This window comes from Canis lupus, chromosome 7 (assembly GCF_048164855.1).
Source record: "Canis lupus baileyi chromosome 7, mCanLup2.hap1, whole genome shotgun sequence".
Classification (NCBI taxonomy): Eukaryota; Metazoa; Chordata; class Mammalia; order Carnivora; family Canidae; genus Canis; species Canis lupus.
Genome location: NC_132844.1, coordinates 6,208,101 through 6,223,699, shown reverse-complemented (window position 1 = coordinate 6,223,699; position 15,599 = coordinate 6,208,101). Strand labels below are relative to the sequence as shown.

General features: G+C 42.8%; 1 protein-coding gene across 1 annotated transcript in view; it reads left to right on the top strand.

Annotated features, from left to right (window-relative positions):
- The window catches only part of LOC140636531 (uncharacterized), a 139,374-nt gene extending 133,235 nt beyond the window's left edge, over positions 1–6,139 (top strand). The window contains exons 44-46 of the mRNA XM_072831833.1: positions 732–852; positions 4,134–4,261; positions 5,950–6,139. Of these exons, the coding sequence (XP_072687934.1) occupies positions 732–852; positions 4,134–4,261; positions 5,950–6,075 (375 nt within the window). The 3' untranslated portion in view covers positions 6,076–6,139. The remainder of the gene's footprint in view (positions 1–731; positions 853–4,133; positions 4,262–5,949) is intronic.
- The last annotated feature ends 9,460 nt before the right edge of the window (positions 6,140–15,599 follow it).

Genomic DNA, 15,599 nt, shown 5'->3' with positions numbered 1-15,599 from the left:
CTATTATTGCTCTTTTATACTTTAAAATTTTATAATACAATTATAATTACATTACTTTTATACTTTTAGGTAATTTTTATAATTACTTGCTATGACCTATATATACTTACACTTATATACATAAAAATAAATTTCGAAAGAAAGAATATCTGTGAGTTATGCAGATGAGGTGTACTTTGGACCCAGCTACTCCCTGGCTGGGGGCCTAGGGGCCAGCTGTGCTAGCCGAGGGCCACACAAGTAAACACAGAGACCACCTCTTGGTAGGGGCCTCCTCTAAGACCTGGGGAATGGTGCTCAGGACATCCTTGAAGATGATGAGCTGAACAAACAGAGATCAGGTCTTCCCCCTGCGTGAAATTGTGCAGAGGCTTCCCCCTTCCCTGTGGTAGTTTGGTGGCTTTGACCTACAAGGTCCTCTGTGAACTGGGCCCTTCTCCATTTCCTCCTCTCCCCTTCCGGTGAGAGGGAGAAATAAACATAAAAGAAAAAAATGTTGTGCGTAAACTCCTGGCTATAATAAGGCAAATAAGGGGTTCCCAGTCCAGGGCTGCCTCCGCTCCTCTTTGGGTACATTCCTGGCCTTCTTGGAGCTGTCGTTAGAAGCCTGACCAGGACTGTATGAGGACTTGTATTCCTGGAGCAGCCTGGACCCACACTCTCCAAAGAACCCCAGGAATTAAAGTATGCACCAAAAAGCATCTCTGCTTCCTAAGCACTTTTCCCCTCAGACGAGAAGCCGGCTGGCCCAGGAGCGCAGTGTGAAGCTGGATGCCTTCCAGCGCCTAGAAGAGCTCCAAAGTCAGCTTAATGACGCTGAGCGATGGTCCGTCCAGATGAGCTCACCAGGCGGTAAGCAGGTCCCCTGCTCTGAATTGAGGATCGTGGGGACTGGCCATAGCAACCCCGTGGCTATTGAGTTATTGGTTATTGAGCTCCCTGACGTCTGTTGAGTGAATGAATGATACATGAATGAATCACACTTAATTCTGATTTGCAGTCACGACCTTCTACTCTAGTTCACCTCAGAGTACTGACATCCTATACTAAAAAGTTTTGGTCATAAAAACTGGTCTCAGAAGTATGTAATACACCACTTAAAGAACATTGGGCAATTCACTATATTTTGTCTTAATGCCTCAGATGAGCACATTTCTCAGATGTTATTTAGAAAGGATATTATGATGCTTGGGTGCTGGGGGCGGGAGGCGTCCTATGGGAATGGCACCGAAACACGCCTCTGGGCAAGCAGCACAGAGCAGAGGCCAAACCCAGGATGTCTCTAAACTAGCTGCCTCCCCTATAAGTTGAGGATGAAATAAATTCTAAGTTCTCTTCTAGATCTGACTATCAAAAATATCATCAAATATCAATAATCACAACTGACTTATTGTTAAAATCAGCCAAACCTCTGCTTTCCTATTTTGGTAAAGCCTGGTGGGTAAGTGTGTGAGCTTCGGTTCAAATCCTGGCTCTGTCACTGCAAGCTGTGTGACCCTCGACAGGTTAATTTAGCCTTTCTGTAAAATGGGAATACCCACCTCAAAAGGGTATTCTGAGGATTAAATGAAACGATGCACATCTGCCACATAGTATAAAAACACCAAATATTTGTGCAAATGTTGGTTACTACACTTCCATGCATGTGTGTCTTTTATGTTTGCTTTTGGCTCTGTGCCAGTTGAAGATACGAGAAAACACAGCCTCTTGGAAACAGAAAGATCAGTGTCAAAGGTCAAGCAGACAAAGCTGGAATTACTTTGGGTTTACTAAGAACAGGCCTGGGGGGACACCTGGGTGACTCAGTCAGCTTAACGTTCAACTTTTGATCTCGGCTCAGGTCCTGATCTCAGGGTCCTGGGATCAAGCCCCATGTTGGGCACCACCCTCAGCATGGAGTCTGCTCGAGATTCTATCCCTCACCCTCTGCTCCTCACCCGACCCATATTCTCTCTCTCTCTCTCTCTCTCTCTTTCTCAAGTAAGTAAATAAAAGCTTTTAAAAAAAGGAAAAAAAGAAAAAGAAAAAGAAAGACCAGAGCTGGGCTCAACTGTAAAGCCCAGGCTCTTCTTCCTGACTCTGGGCCTGCTTCCTGGGACCTGACAGCAGGGTTGAGGTTCCCCACCTCAGCTGCCCTGTCCAAAGAGAAAAAATATCAAAAATATCCAAGGGCCCTATTTTGGCCACTGGCCCTGAGCAGTTCTGTACCTTGTACTCTCCTTTCCACACTCCCTGGGATTTTTCTGTCTCTCCCTCTTCCCTCTGCTTCCAGTCCAGCCAAGCATCTTTTTAAATAAGTAAGTTCTACCCAAGGTGGGGCTCGAACTCACCACCCTGAGATCAAGAGTCACATGCTCTACCAAATGAGCCAGCCAAGCATCTTTTTAATCTCTTTCTGGGTTAATGTGTCCTCTCAAACTGCCATCCATGTCCTCCAACAACTGCACATTTTAGGAAGGAGAAGCAGAGTGAGGCACCAGATAGGTAGCGGGGTGGAACCCTAATACCCAGGACTGGGGATGTGGCAGGAGTGGAGGAAAAGCCTCTTTCCCTGGAAGCAGAGCTAGTTCTTCCTAAAGCCCAGCCCCCATCTATCTCCCTCTGGGTGACAGGATGAGATTGATGGAGGACTCCCTATGCATGGATTCATTAGAGGGGAGGGACTGGGTCACACCTGTCTATTAGTACCCAGCCTCCAAGGGGATAGATAGCCAGGTACCACCCTAGAGTTGGAAAAAGCCAAAGTCAGCCATTCTACTCCCCTCTCAGTTGTTGTCCAGCTGAAAGCATGAGGTGCCCGAGGTCTCTCCTTTCTGTAGGAGTGGAAGCAGCAGCCACCCCTCTCCTCATCTCAGAAGCATCAAAGGCAAAGGCAGGGTTAAGGGGCGAGCTCTCTTTACTCGGCATTAGCATGGATTCCCCTTAGGATCTTGCAGCTCCTGAGACACTAGAACATGTTCTTGTGCAGTTATGCTTAAAATACTTAAGGGGGAAAAAATGAAATCACTTGGCTGACAAAACTGTGAAATGTTCAGGGGTAGACTGGCTTAAGTTCGCTTGATCTGGGTTTGATGTTTATCACCAGGACTAATTCTCTCTCTCTCTCTCTCTCTCTCTCTCTCTCTCTCCTCTCTCTCCATCTCTGGGCTCTAAGAATGCCGGGAGCAGAGAGGAAGTGGAGGTCCTTGGGAAGCAAGATGATTGCCACTGCTATGGCTGCTACCCTCTGTTCCAGCTCTTGGGTGGGAGTCATTGCGGGGATGGGGCAGTTAAAAAGAATCAGCCTCAGACTCGGCAAGTTTGAACAAATCACAAAAGCCAGAGACTATGATGCTCAGGGGTCTTAGAACCAGCTCACATGTGCCTCCCCTTGAGCAGAGGATGGGGTCAGCTCACTCTCTCCTCTTCCCAGTAACTATTTAAAATCTTCCTGGTCCCTTCAGACCTTTGGATTCTGTCCTCCTCCCCAGCCAACACTTTACCTCCAGTTTCACAGAACAGTTAAAAGCCATCAGATCGGACCCCCCCACCCCCGCCCCGCTCTATTTTTTGACCCCAGCCCACCTGCATTAGCTACTCAGCTGCTTCTCTGTCCCTCCTGATAAGATGGAAACGGAGCTCCTTTTTTTCCTGGCCAATCCCAATGCATGGGATCCCATTTGATCCTACTTTTTCAGGGTCCTTGAACTAATCTTTAACTGTTTTCTCTTTACATACTTCTATTTCCCACTTACATCTACCCTTCTAATTTTGTTACCATTATTTATTGAGAATATAGGTGCCAGGATCATAAAATCCACCATAAAATAAGATTAACATCTATCCAGTTGCTTGAGACAGCAATCTGGGAGCTATTCTTTGTCACCCTACAAATCCAGTTAATTACCAAGTCTGATTACTTTGAATATCTCTGTCCACTCCTACCCACCATAGTCCGTGTCACCCATTATATCCTTCTCTTTCACTTGGTTATGTGATCCTCAGGCTAAAGATTCCATCCAGGTTTTGACATCTTCACTCAGAATTGATGAAGCTGGATAAGATGATCATTTTAAGCTCTAAAGTTTTATGAATTAAATCTAAGACCGTACACTACAACCAGAGATATAATTTAACATTTTTTGGCATTATAGGCCTTACACCTCGGGCTCAGTACTCCCTACGTTCTGCTCCCACGTCATCCAGATACTCCCAGCAACACCTTTTAAAGACTAATCTTATGAGCAGTAAAATACCAAGAAGGATTCAAAGGCCAGACACCGTAAGTAATGATAGATTTAATTATATATGTGAAATAATGAAAAAATGTAAATATGAAATTATGGTTTTAGGTTCACTTCAAAATTACATTAAAAATTATGTATCAGGCTCTTATCTAGATACTTGAGTCTAGATAATAAAATTCTGGATTTGTCACAAAGGCAATTTGTTCGTGAATTATTGCTGAACCAATGTGTTTGTGGGAAGAAGGATGGTCTGGGGTTTCCCACTCTGCCATCTTGCTGATGCTACTCCTCAATAATAGAATTCTGAGGTCGAAACAATTCGGCAGAAAAGCACTTACTCAATTACAATTAAATAAATGAATGTGGAAGTGAGTATCCACATCTTGCTGTGTTCTGTCTCTGAATTTCTTCTTTTTCTCCCATCATCTACAATAATTAACTAACAGCACCAGATCTCTCATCTGAGTTCCCTGGCAGAGCAGAAGTTGCAGAAGTCTTTTTAAAAACATGTAAGAAATCTACCCACCAAAGAAATTCTTGGAACTCAGATTAGGTCAAGGTATAGCACATATGTAAAAAATTGTTTCCAATATTTCAGCTTTTAGTTTAGGTAAAACATTTACAAGCTCTTCCACTGCCTTCTCTGTGTTACTTTGATAAGTATTACCCATTGTTTTTCAGAATCTCCTCTAGAAGTTCATGTCAACACAATTAAGAATTCCTGCCTCTTGCTTTGAGAAAACTTAAAAGGAAAATATTTAATCATATTGCCAGAGAAACTATGCCAATTCTTGGTCTCTTTTGAGGGTGTAATTCTAGTTATTGGACCAAAAAAATGTCGCAGTATTTCTGAACATGCAGTTAAGGAATCATACACAGAAAGGGAAGAAACAGGTCAGGAACATCCATTTGAGGTTCTTCACCAAGTAGGACCACATTAATACCTGCCATTTGCTTGACTCACCAATCTCTGTGCAGTCACCTTTCACCAAAAGGTGAAATTCTAGTACATGTCTGTTTGTTTCTGCTAAAGCCTTTTCCAAAAGGAAGCAATATTCAGTTGGTGTGTATGGGACCACAAGGGCTTTTAAGATTCACTCCATCCCCATTCTACTCCCAAAAGCAAATGTTGCTCTCGTGGGGCTGGCTGGTAATCACAACTCATGGTTGAGAAGGCTGCCTAAGTAGCTAAATGCATTTGAGGAGCTCCACTGTATTCGAAAGATTTAGAAGGGTGACAATCTAAACAAACTCTAATAAATAAGGGGACATTTTGTGGGACCATTGGATTGTGTATAAAAACCTCAAGCAAAAAGCCTAAGGTCCAGGAAAGGCACAAAAGAATTGGAGCCTCTTCAAATCTATCTAAGCTCTGACTTCGTAAGAAAGGCCTATAAGACAAATCAGATAAATACAGATTGAAGAGGAATTTATACGTGGCTGGAATGTAAGACCACCAAAGAAACAAAACACTGCACTGATACAAATGATAAAATATTAAGGAATTTTTAGATTACTCCACATATGGGATATCTTTTTTCCTTAGATGAAAATGGCTTTCTGTTGAAAGATTTAATTTGTGACCAGTTCCCTTTATGACAAGTGGCAAATACAAGAAGGCACAATAAATGGCCTAACCCAGACTGTGCCAAAGATCTTGGTCTTATGAGTAACAGTGACTTTTAATGATATCTCCAATATCTACTTAATTTTTATATTGCAGGTACCTATCAAGCACCAAAAAAGGACGGACAGCATCTTTCTACCTAATGTAGCAGAAAATGTTCAACGTTCAGCTTTTCAAGTCCACACAGCTCCATCCATAATCCCACAAGGACCTGACTGGTAATCATATGTCCTTTCCACATTTTATTTCTTTGAGCATTTGAATGAATAAAAATGATTCTAACCTCCATTAAAGTTTAGCTAATTTTTATTAGTAGTACTATGAAGATAGTGTGGAAGGACTGAGATGATTATATCCTTGAATGTCCCAAGTGAAGTAGGGTTTGGCCCTAGGTTTTAAGACCTAAATGTTGATTTGGACTTCTACAACCTAAGCCTTGCCTTTGGTCAACCAACAACCTCTCATTATGGGTTCTCAATTACTGATGAGGTGTGTAAGCCAGGAGAGAGGGCATTGCTGCTAAGCAGTATTTATTAGTAAGTGAAAAAACAGAACAGATTAATCGAAGTAAACTTCAGAGCACTTATTTCTATTTGTTTCACTTAAGAACATCATCCTCTCTTGGGGCTCCTAGGTGTTCAGTTGGTTTATGTGTCTGTCTTTGGCTCAAGTCATGATCCCAGGGTCCTGGGAATCGAGCACCACATCAGGCTCCCTTCTGCTCCCCCTGCTTGTGCTCTCTCTCTGTCTAATCAATAAATAAAACCTTAAAAAGAGAAAGAACATTTTCCTCTCCTAATAGTTTTTTAAAATTCTTTCCACAAATATTGACTTTTATAAAGTCCTAATCCAATTTTTTTGTTCAGACAAGAAAAGGTATCCTGGGTAAAGGAATAAATAGGTAGATGAATGGAACAGAACAGACCAGAGAAACATTTTCATACATAAATTTGTATACGATATATGTAGCTTTTCAAATTAAGGATAAGGTTGAGTCTATTTGAAGTAGAATAAATTATTACCTTACACTATACACAATGAGTTCCGAACAGATTCAAGATCTATATGCACATACACATGCACGTAGACATACACACAAACTTATTTCTGAAATAGAACATGAAAAACAAAAGCCGAGATAAGACTGATGACTTTGATATCAAAGCTGAAAATTCAGCCTGACAAGGTATGGTGCCCGTTATTAATTTATGCCTCTCAGCTCTAAACTCATCCTTGTCAGCTGTGATATGATTAATATAGACCCTGTAAATATTTCTTCTTTGCCAATTGCAAGATTTTAAGCTTTGTCAGTAGAGAGTACTGGAGAGACGCTGGAGAAGGAGGAAGGGTTCCTTTTCCAGGTTCTGGGGGTGCTCCTCTCAGCAGGCTCCTGCAGTGTATAGGGCTTCTGCAGCACCAGGTTTCTGTGCATGCACGCACAGAAGTGCATGCAGCCTCAGGGGGAGGGTCACTGGCATGGCACCTTTTGTGAAGGGTTTTCTCCTTCTGCTTCTCCTTTTGTGAGGGCTCCTTCACAGCCTCAGTGAACTTCTTTGCATCCAGTGAGCCTTGGTCACACCCTATCCAACGAGGTCACACCCTTTCCAATGGATGTCAGCTCTGGAAGGCAGTGGCTGCTCACTAAATCTGCTATCCCTAGATTCTTCAGAGCTCTCTTTATTGCTTACCAGCCAATCCTCCCATTACTTCAATCCCTTGGTATAGTTAATAATATTAAACTTTCTCACAGTTTGATTACTGTGTTGTTTCTATCTCTTAATTGGCCCATGAGTAATACAGAACTGATACCAGTAGTGGAGTGGTCCTAGGGGACAGACTCACAAAGATGGGGTTTGAGGATTTGTTTGGTTGCACTGTTGGGCTTGAATACAGTGCTGAGCTCCTCAACAATTAGAAATGGAATACTAGTGATCCTTTGGCATGACAATTAACCAAACCATTACCCATGTGATGATGATTGTGATGAAGTACCTACTGAAGCATGTGCCTTGGGAGCCTAAATTGCTACTACACTGACTCTAATGGCAATAATGATGATCATAAATACTGGGATGTGGGATGGACTTTCTTGGATGCACTTTGGGACTAACAGAAGAAAATGACAAACTCTGGACCTTTAATTCTCAGCTCAGATCATGGTCTGAAAACCAGAGAACTTCCACAAGTAACCTTGAAAAGAGTCTCTTATTTCTTGTAGTCACAGGGGTAATACTGTTAGAATTCAAGTACAAATTTTAATTATGCATAATGCTAACTTACAACGACAGTCAAAATCACAATCTTGCTTCTCATGGCTGTTGAGATGGGCTCTCTCATTTCAATGGTCATGATGTGATCCTAGAATAGCAGAAGGTAACTACCAAGGACAAGGTGGGCATGTTTATCATAAAGGGCATTTGGGACATATCAGCAGTCAGATTATAGATTTGACACATAGAGATCTTTGGTGATTAATGTGTCCCCCCAAATGAAATTGTATAGGCAGCCAACAAGAATATCACTTGATCTATATAACCGGAAAAACTCTGGTAGCCAAAATTTGGCTCGAGTCAGCAGAGAGGAGAGTCATAATCTCTCACTGAGATTCCATACCTGAGTCAATTCACAGACCAGGGCCCCTTGACCTCATGAGAGGCTGGATCCCTTTGAGGAAGGACCCTGCACTTACGCCACTACTGCAGGTATAAATCATAAATATTCTTCCAAACATTTTCCTAAGAGATCTGTAATCATTTGCTAGAGTTACTGTTCATCAGAGAAAAAGAAATATCCAGACCATTTGGAGAAGAATAGGCACTACCTCTAAATTATTTATAATTCCTAGGAACCCAAAGGGGCCCCTGGCTGGCTCAGTCAGTAGAGCCAGATCATGGGACTCATGATCTCAGGGTCATTAGTTCAAGCCCCACATTGGGCATGAAGCCTTCCTAAAAAATAAAACTGTAACTCCTGGGAACCCACAATACGCTCTAGCTCACCAGTCAAAATGAAGGCATACAGTGAGGTAAGAGAAGGAGTCTCAGGTTCAAATTACAGTGGACCCAGTTGATCCATGGACTCACCATGTGGTTATTTCCATAGTTCTTGACTGTATAATTGGAATAGACAACAATTAACAACTGAAAAGACTCCTGTATTGGCTTTCTAACCCATGAGTTAAAGGCTCATTATTGTAGGAAGAGATAATTGCAGATCCCTGGAACTTCCCCTTTTAGGAAAGTAAACTGGAAGCAATATTATGTCCCTAGAGAAACTGCAGAGATTAATGCCACCATCAAAACTTAAAGGAAACAAGGGTGATGATGCCTATCACATGACCACTTAAATCACCACTTTGGACCATGCAGAAAACAGGTGGATCTTGGAAAATGACTAGGGACTATCAGGTTCACATCTTAATGAGATAGTGATCCCAATTGCAGCTGGCATCTCAGATGTAGTATCTTTACTAGAGCAAATGAATATCCTCCTGGCATTTGTTATGCAGTTGTTCACCTAATTTATGCCTTTCGATCCATAACAAATTGTAAGGACCATGAAGAGCAGTTTGCTTTTACCTGGTAGGGCAGCAGTGTACTGTCGAAGTCTCACTTTAAGGCTTTGTCCATTCTACTCTCTGCCATGATATAGTCTGTAGAGACCTTGATCATCATGATATTCTACAAAAATCACATTGGTCCGCAATGTTGATAACATAATGCTGATTGGATATGAGTAGGAGGTAGTAAATACGTGCCTTAGTAACACAAATGAGAACTAGAAGGTAAAAGACAAATTCCACAAAAATTCCACTGGTCATTAACCCCAGTGATGTTTCTGGGGGTTGAGTGCTTTGGATACATGTTAAATATCTCCAAGGAGGAAGGTTGCTTCAGCTCATACTATATACCATGAAAAAAGGCATGATGCTCAGTAGGCGTTTTTGGATTTGAAGGCAACTTGTGCCATATTGAGTTTGCTGATTGAACCCACCCACCCAGTTACCTATAAGATACCAACTTCAGGTGCGGACTAGAGCAAGAGAAAGCTCTGTCATGAATTTGAGTTACAGTATAGCTGTTCTAGTAGGTCCTATGTTCCAACAGAACCCTTGATAGTAAAAGTATCCTGGCGTGTATGGAGCCTTTGTCAAGCAGAAACACGGGGCAAAACCCTAGGATTTTGGAGCAAATCTATGCCCTCTTCTGAAGATAACTATTCTCCTTTTGTGCATTGTAGAGACGGATTACCCAACCATGGGATGGGTGGTGAACGGGTAGCCTGGTTCGGGTGTAGGAGAATCTACCCAGTTAAAAACGTGAGCATACATGGCAGCAATCTATCATCAGTGGAGACAGTCTACAGTCAACTTGCCTGAGCAGTTCTGAAAGGTATCGATAGCTTCCATGAACATGTGGCTCAGACTTTCAACACCAACTCCTGTTGTGTCCTCTTCCTCAATCAATACTCTGGCCTGGGGTGTTTCTAACAACTAGCTAGCCAAGAAATAAAAAATTATAGACAAGTCTGTAGGATTTATTGGATCCACCCAGAAGTGGACAGCTGCAACAGCATGCTCCATTTAGGAGCGGACCTAAATAAAAGGGGCACAAGATCTTCCCCATGAGAATAAGTAGTACATTTGGTTATCCGCTGTGTCTGAGCTGACACATGGCCAGAAGTACAAATCCACACTAATTCTTGAGTAGTTGCTAATGGTTTAGGTTGGATAGTCAGGGACTCGGGAGAAATAGTAAAGGCCCATGACAAGTAAATGTGGAGAAAGGTGTGTGGATGGATCTCAGAATGGGAACACACTGTGAAGATTTCCACATCTCACATCACCATAGGGCATCTACAGGAAAAGAGGGCTCTTATTAATCAGGTGGATAAGATAATGTACTTGATGGGTGTCAGTGTCATTCCCCAGCCAAGCCGGTGCTTGCTCAATGAACAGCGTGATCATGGTGGCAGAGCTAGAGGCTACACATGGGCTCAACAAGATGGATGTCCCCTCACCAAGGTGGGTGTGCACTACTAACAACTGTCTAAGCTGTCAAGAGCCGGAACCTATACTGAGGCTGCAATATGGTGTCAATCTCATGGGTAATAGCCATCCATGTGATGGCAATTTGACTACACTGGGCCTGTTCCATCATAGAGAACAGAGATTCACTTTCGTAGAACACACACATTCCGGATATGGTCTACAGTTTCTCCCAGCACTACCTGATGCACATGCTCACAGAATGCCTTATCCAGTCATGGCATTTCCTGTAGCACTGCTTCTAATTAAGGAATCCATATCACAGTAAAGGAAATGTTGGGGTGAACTCATACCTGTGAAATTAACAGCCCCCAGCACCAGAAGTGGCTGGTTTGATTGAAAGGTGGAATAGGGGATCCCTGGGTGGCTCAGCGGTTTAGCACCTGCCTTTGGCCCAGGGTGCTATCCTGGAGTCCCAGGATCGAGTCCCGCGTCGGGTTCCTGGCATGGAGCCTGCTTATCTTTCCTCCTGTGTCTCTCCCTTTCTCTCTATGTCTATCATAAATAAATAAATAAATCTTAAAAAAAAAAAAAAGGTGGAATAATTCACCAGAAACTCAGTTGTAAACTGTTGCAAGATACCACCTTGAAAGGATAGGTACCTCACAGGAGGTGGCATAGGAATCCAGGAATCAAGGGGTAGAAGTGGGAGTGACTCCTCATGATTATACTTCTCATCTCAGCAACGTCAAGCTGATTTGGAGGTGCTCTGGAGGGCTTAGTTCCCAAGGTTTGTTTCAACCAAGGACACAATGATGGGTCTATTGACACAAGATCTAAGATGAGCCTGCCACTTGGCCATCTTGGGATTTGTAAACCACTAAACCAATAGGCAGCAAAAGGTGTTACCCCACCAGCTGAACGATCAATCCTGATTGCCCAGGGGAGACTGTACTGCTGGTACACAATGGAGGCAAGGACCGTATCTGGACCACGTGGTTCTCTGGGTGCCCGAGTATTTCCATACCCAATGGTAAAGGTTAGCGAAAAACCACACAACCGAAACAGGTAGAACAGTGGAAGACTCAGACCACTTGGTAGTAATATTTGAGTCACTACCAAGAAAAGAACTGACCACTTGAGGTTCTCAGCAAGGGCAAAATAAATATTAAGTAGTGGAAGGTCACTAAAATGACAGAAACATGTTGCCGGCTCCACCATTACCATGACAAGGAAGTTCAACCATACGGATGAATGCTGCGTCGCTGGGTGGCATGCTGTTTTTGTCAGTAGACAGTTCTGAAGGAACTTCTTTTCCTGGTTCTGGGCAAAACTCTAGCAGTGCACATAGCTTAGCAGTGGGGTGTCACTGGCGTGGTACTTCCTGGGCATGGCTTACCCTGCACCGCCCTGGAGAACTTCACAGGTTACCACTGGTCTATCATTTCCCCAGGCAGCCTGGCAGTGGATTTGCAGCTACCACAAACTTCATCCAGAGAGCCAAGGTTGTAACCCCTCTATTTCTGGAACTCAGCTTGAGGGAGAACAGATACTGGCCCACTTCTTATATTTGCTATTGCCAGTACTCTTTAGAATTCTTTACCGCTTTGTATGTTTCTTAAAATATTACAGATAGTATGTCCATTCACTCCAATCTGCTCTAGGTCAGACTTCCCCTCCCTGTTCATGTTATGTGGCTTCTATCTCCTGACTGTACTCTGGTGATAGACATCATAATCAAAGACTTGAAAAAAAATATTGAAGAAATTCCACTGACCATAGATGAGCATGCAACACATTTTAAGATAAAAAAAAAAATCCTACAACTGTGAAGACAATAGAAAAAGACAATTCACAAAATACAAATTAAGTACGGTAACCAAGTAAATTAAAAACTTCACTTTGCCAGTATCAGACAGACAGGATATAGCAAACTCTTAGAGCCCCTGGCTGGTGGAAATTGGAAGACAATCTGTTAAAATGTCCAAAATGTGGCTGGAACTAGAGGGTATTATGCTAAGCAAAATAAGTCAATCAGAGAAAGACAATTATCATATGATCTCACACATACGTGGAAGAAACAAAACAGGATCCATCATAGGGGAAGGGAGGTAAAAACAAAACAAGACAAAATCAGAGAGGGAGGCAAACCATAAGAGACCCTTTTTTTTTTTTTTTTCCATAAGAGACTCTTAATCATAGGTCACTGGAGGGGAGGCAGGTGGGGAGACGGATTAACTGGGGGATAGGCATTAAGGAGGGGATGTGATATAATGAGCACTGGGTGTTACATAAGACTGATGAATCAATTACCCCTACTTCTGAAACCCAATAATACATTGTTAATAGAATTTAAATGTTTAAAAAAGAATGAGTTAAACAAAAAGGACAAAGTATATATCCTATGATGCGGATTTCCACTTCTCCATGTTTACTTCAGGGAGAAATTCACATGTAAACAAGGGGGCAGGTGCAAAGATACTCTCTGCAAGTGTTAGTAAAAACTAAAAATTGCAAACCTATCCTTCTATAGTTACAATATTCATACTACATACACCTTCAGAGAAATTTAAAAATTTGGATAGCTACATACACTCCCTTGGAAAAATCTCCAAGAAGTAGTGAGTGAAAAGTTGCAGGCTGATGTTAAAACAAAAATCCAAATTAATGTATTTTCTAAGGGCACATATAGTCTATAAAAAATTTGGGGGGGAGGGGAGAGTTTAACACCAGACCAGTTCCAGTAATTACCTCTGCAAAGTGGAGGAACAAGCAAGGGAAAGGGATTGAGGGATGATCAAAGCAGACATACTTCTCTCAAATAGTTTTAAAAAAAATTAAGAATACTTATGTATATATTCCTTGAATTAAAAACTAAGACTTTGGGACGCTTGGGTGGCTCAGCGGTTGAGCATCTGCCTTCGGCCCAGGGCATGATCCTGGAGACCCAGGATCGAGTCCCGCATCGGGCTCCCTGCATGGGGCCTGCTTCTCCCTCTGCTTCTGCCTGTGTCTCTGCTCTGCCTCTCTGTCTCTCATGCAGTAGATAAAATCTTTAAAAAACAAAACCAAAAACTAAGACTTTAAAATCTACATCTTGATCTTTTTCTTCTGGCTAAGATGAAGTAAGAGACAGCATTTACCGTCAAACTGAAAAGCTGGACAGCACACATGAAACAATGGGTTTCAATACACTGGAGTTTGGGCAAAGGACAGCGATTCTTAAAAGAGAAAACTAGGACCCAGCCTACTGCCTCAGAGCCATGACCCAAGGAGAAGACACCAAGACGGAACCCGGTGGACTTCCTGAGTTGAGGAGATGGGGCTGAGAGGCAAGGCAGTTGAAGGCAGCTGCAGTTCCCAGGGCAGTTCCCAGCAGACCAGGGTGGAAAGCCACAGAGAGGAACTCCACAGGTCTGCAGGGTGCAGTCTCAGCAACTTCCTGATCAGCATATGCCCGAGGTAACTACCCAAGGCTGGGAAGGTTTCTGGGGAACCGTACCTGGAAGCCCACACAAGGCTAGGAGCAAAGCCTTCCCTGCAGCCAGACTAGAAAGCCTCCTAATCCAGGGGCACCGGGTACTCTGAAGGGTCTTCCTGACTCACAACAGGGGAACTATCAGCCCAATACATGCTGCTCCGCTCTCACCTAACAAAGTTTAAACCTAAAAAGGATCAAACTATTTTCTACATCCCAGAACAAAAATAACCAGCACGTAACAGGTTATAATTCACACCTTGCATGCAAGGAAACAGGAAAAAGTAGGACACCAGAATGAGCAAAAAAAAAAATCAAACTGACCCAGTATTACAGTTAGCAGACATAGGCATTAGAAAACTCACGGTATGCTCAAAAACTAAAGAATAAATATGTAGGCATGAAAGATCTAAAAACACCCAAAAAGAACTTCTAGAAATGAAGACATCTGACATGAAAAACTGGGTAAGACTACAGTAGATTAAACTGTAGCACTAGTGAACAAGTAATCGGACATGAAACAGAAAAAGATCAAAAAACTAAATAGCGCATGGATGAGCTGTGATCAACTTCCAGTAGCCAGGATCCCCAACAGAGAAGGGAAAGGAAAGAAAAATATTTGAAGAAACAACAGCTGAAAAACGTCCACATCTGATGAAAAGCATAGACCCAAGAAACCCAACAAACCCCAAGCTCAAGAAACGATAGCACATCATAATCAAGTTGTTCAAACCTGCGACAGAGAAACATCTTAAAAAAGCAACAAAGGAAAACCGAGCTCTGTGCAGAGGGGAGAGGACGACAGGACAGCTTTCCCCGGGAAGGCCACGCAAGGCAGAGGCTCACGGACTGCCCTCGGCAAAGCTGAAAGCGCCGTTTCTAAGGCTCTGCTCTCCACCGACGAACGCGGATCTCAGTCGCGGCCTGCTGGTGGTGGAGAGCAATAAAAACTCAGTAGACCACCGATCCCCAAGCGGACTGATCAGGTCAATTCGCTAACATTAAATTTCATAATCAAAATGCAAAAACAGGGGATCCCTGGGTGGCGCAGCGGTTTGGCGCCTGCCTTTGGCCCAGGGCGCGATCCTGGAGACCCGGGATCGAATCCCACATCGGGCTCTCAGTGCATGGAGCCTGCTTTTCCCTCTGCCTGTGTCTCTGCCTCTCTCTCTCTCTCTGTGTGTGACTATCATAGGTAAATAGATTAAAAAAAATAAATAAAAAATAAAAAAATAAAAAAAAATGCAAAAACACTTCAGTTAATAAAGAAGAACAGATTGA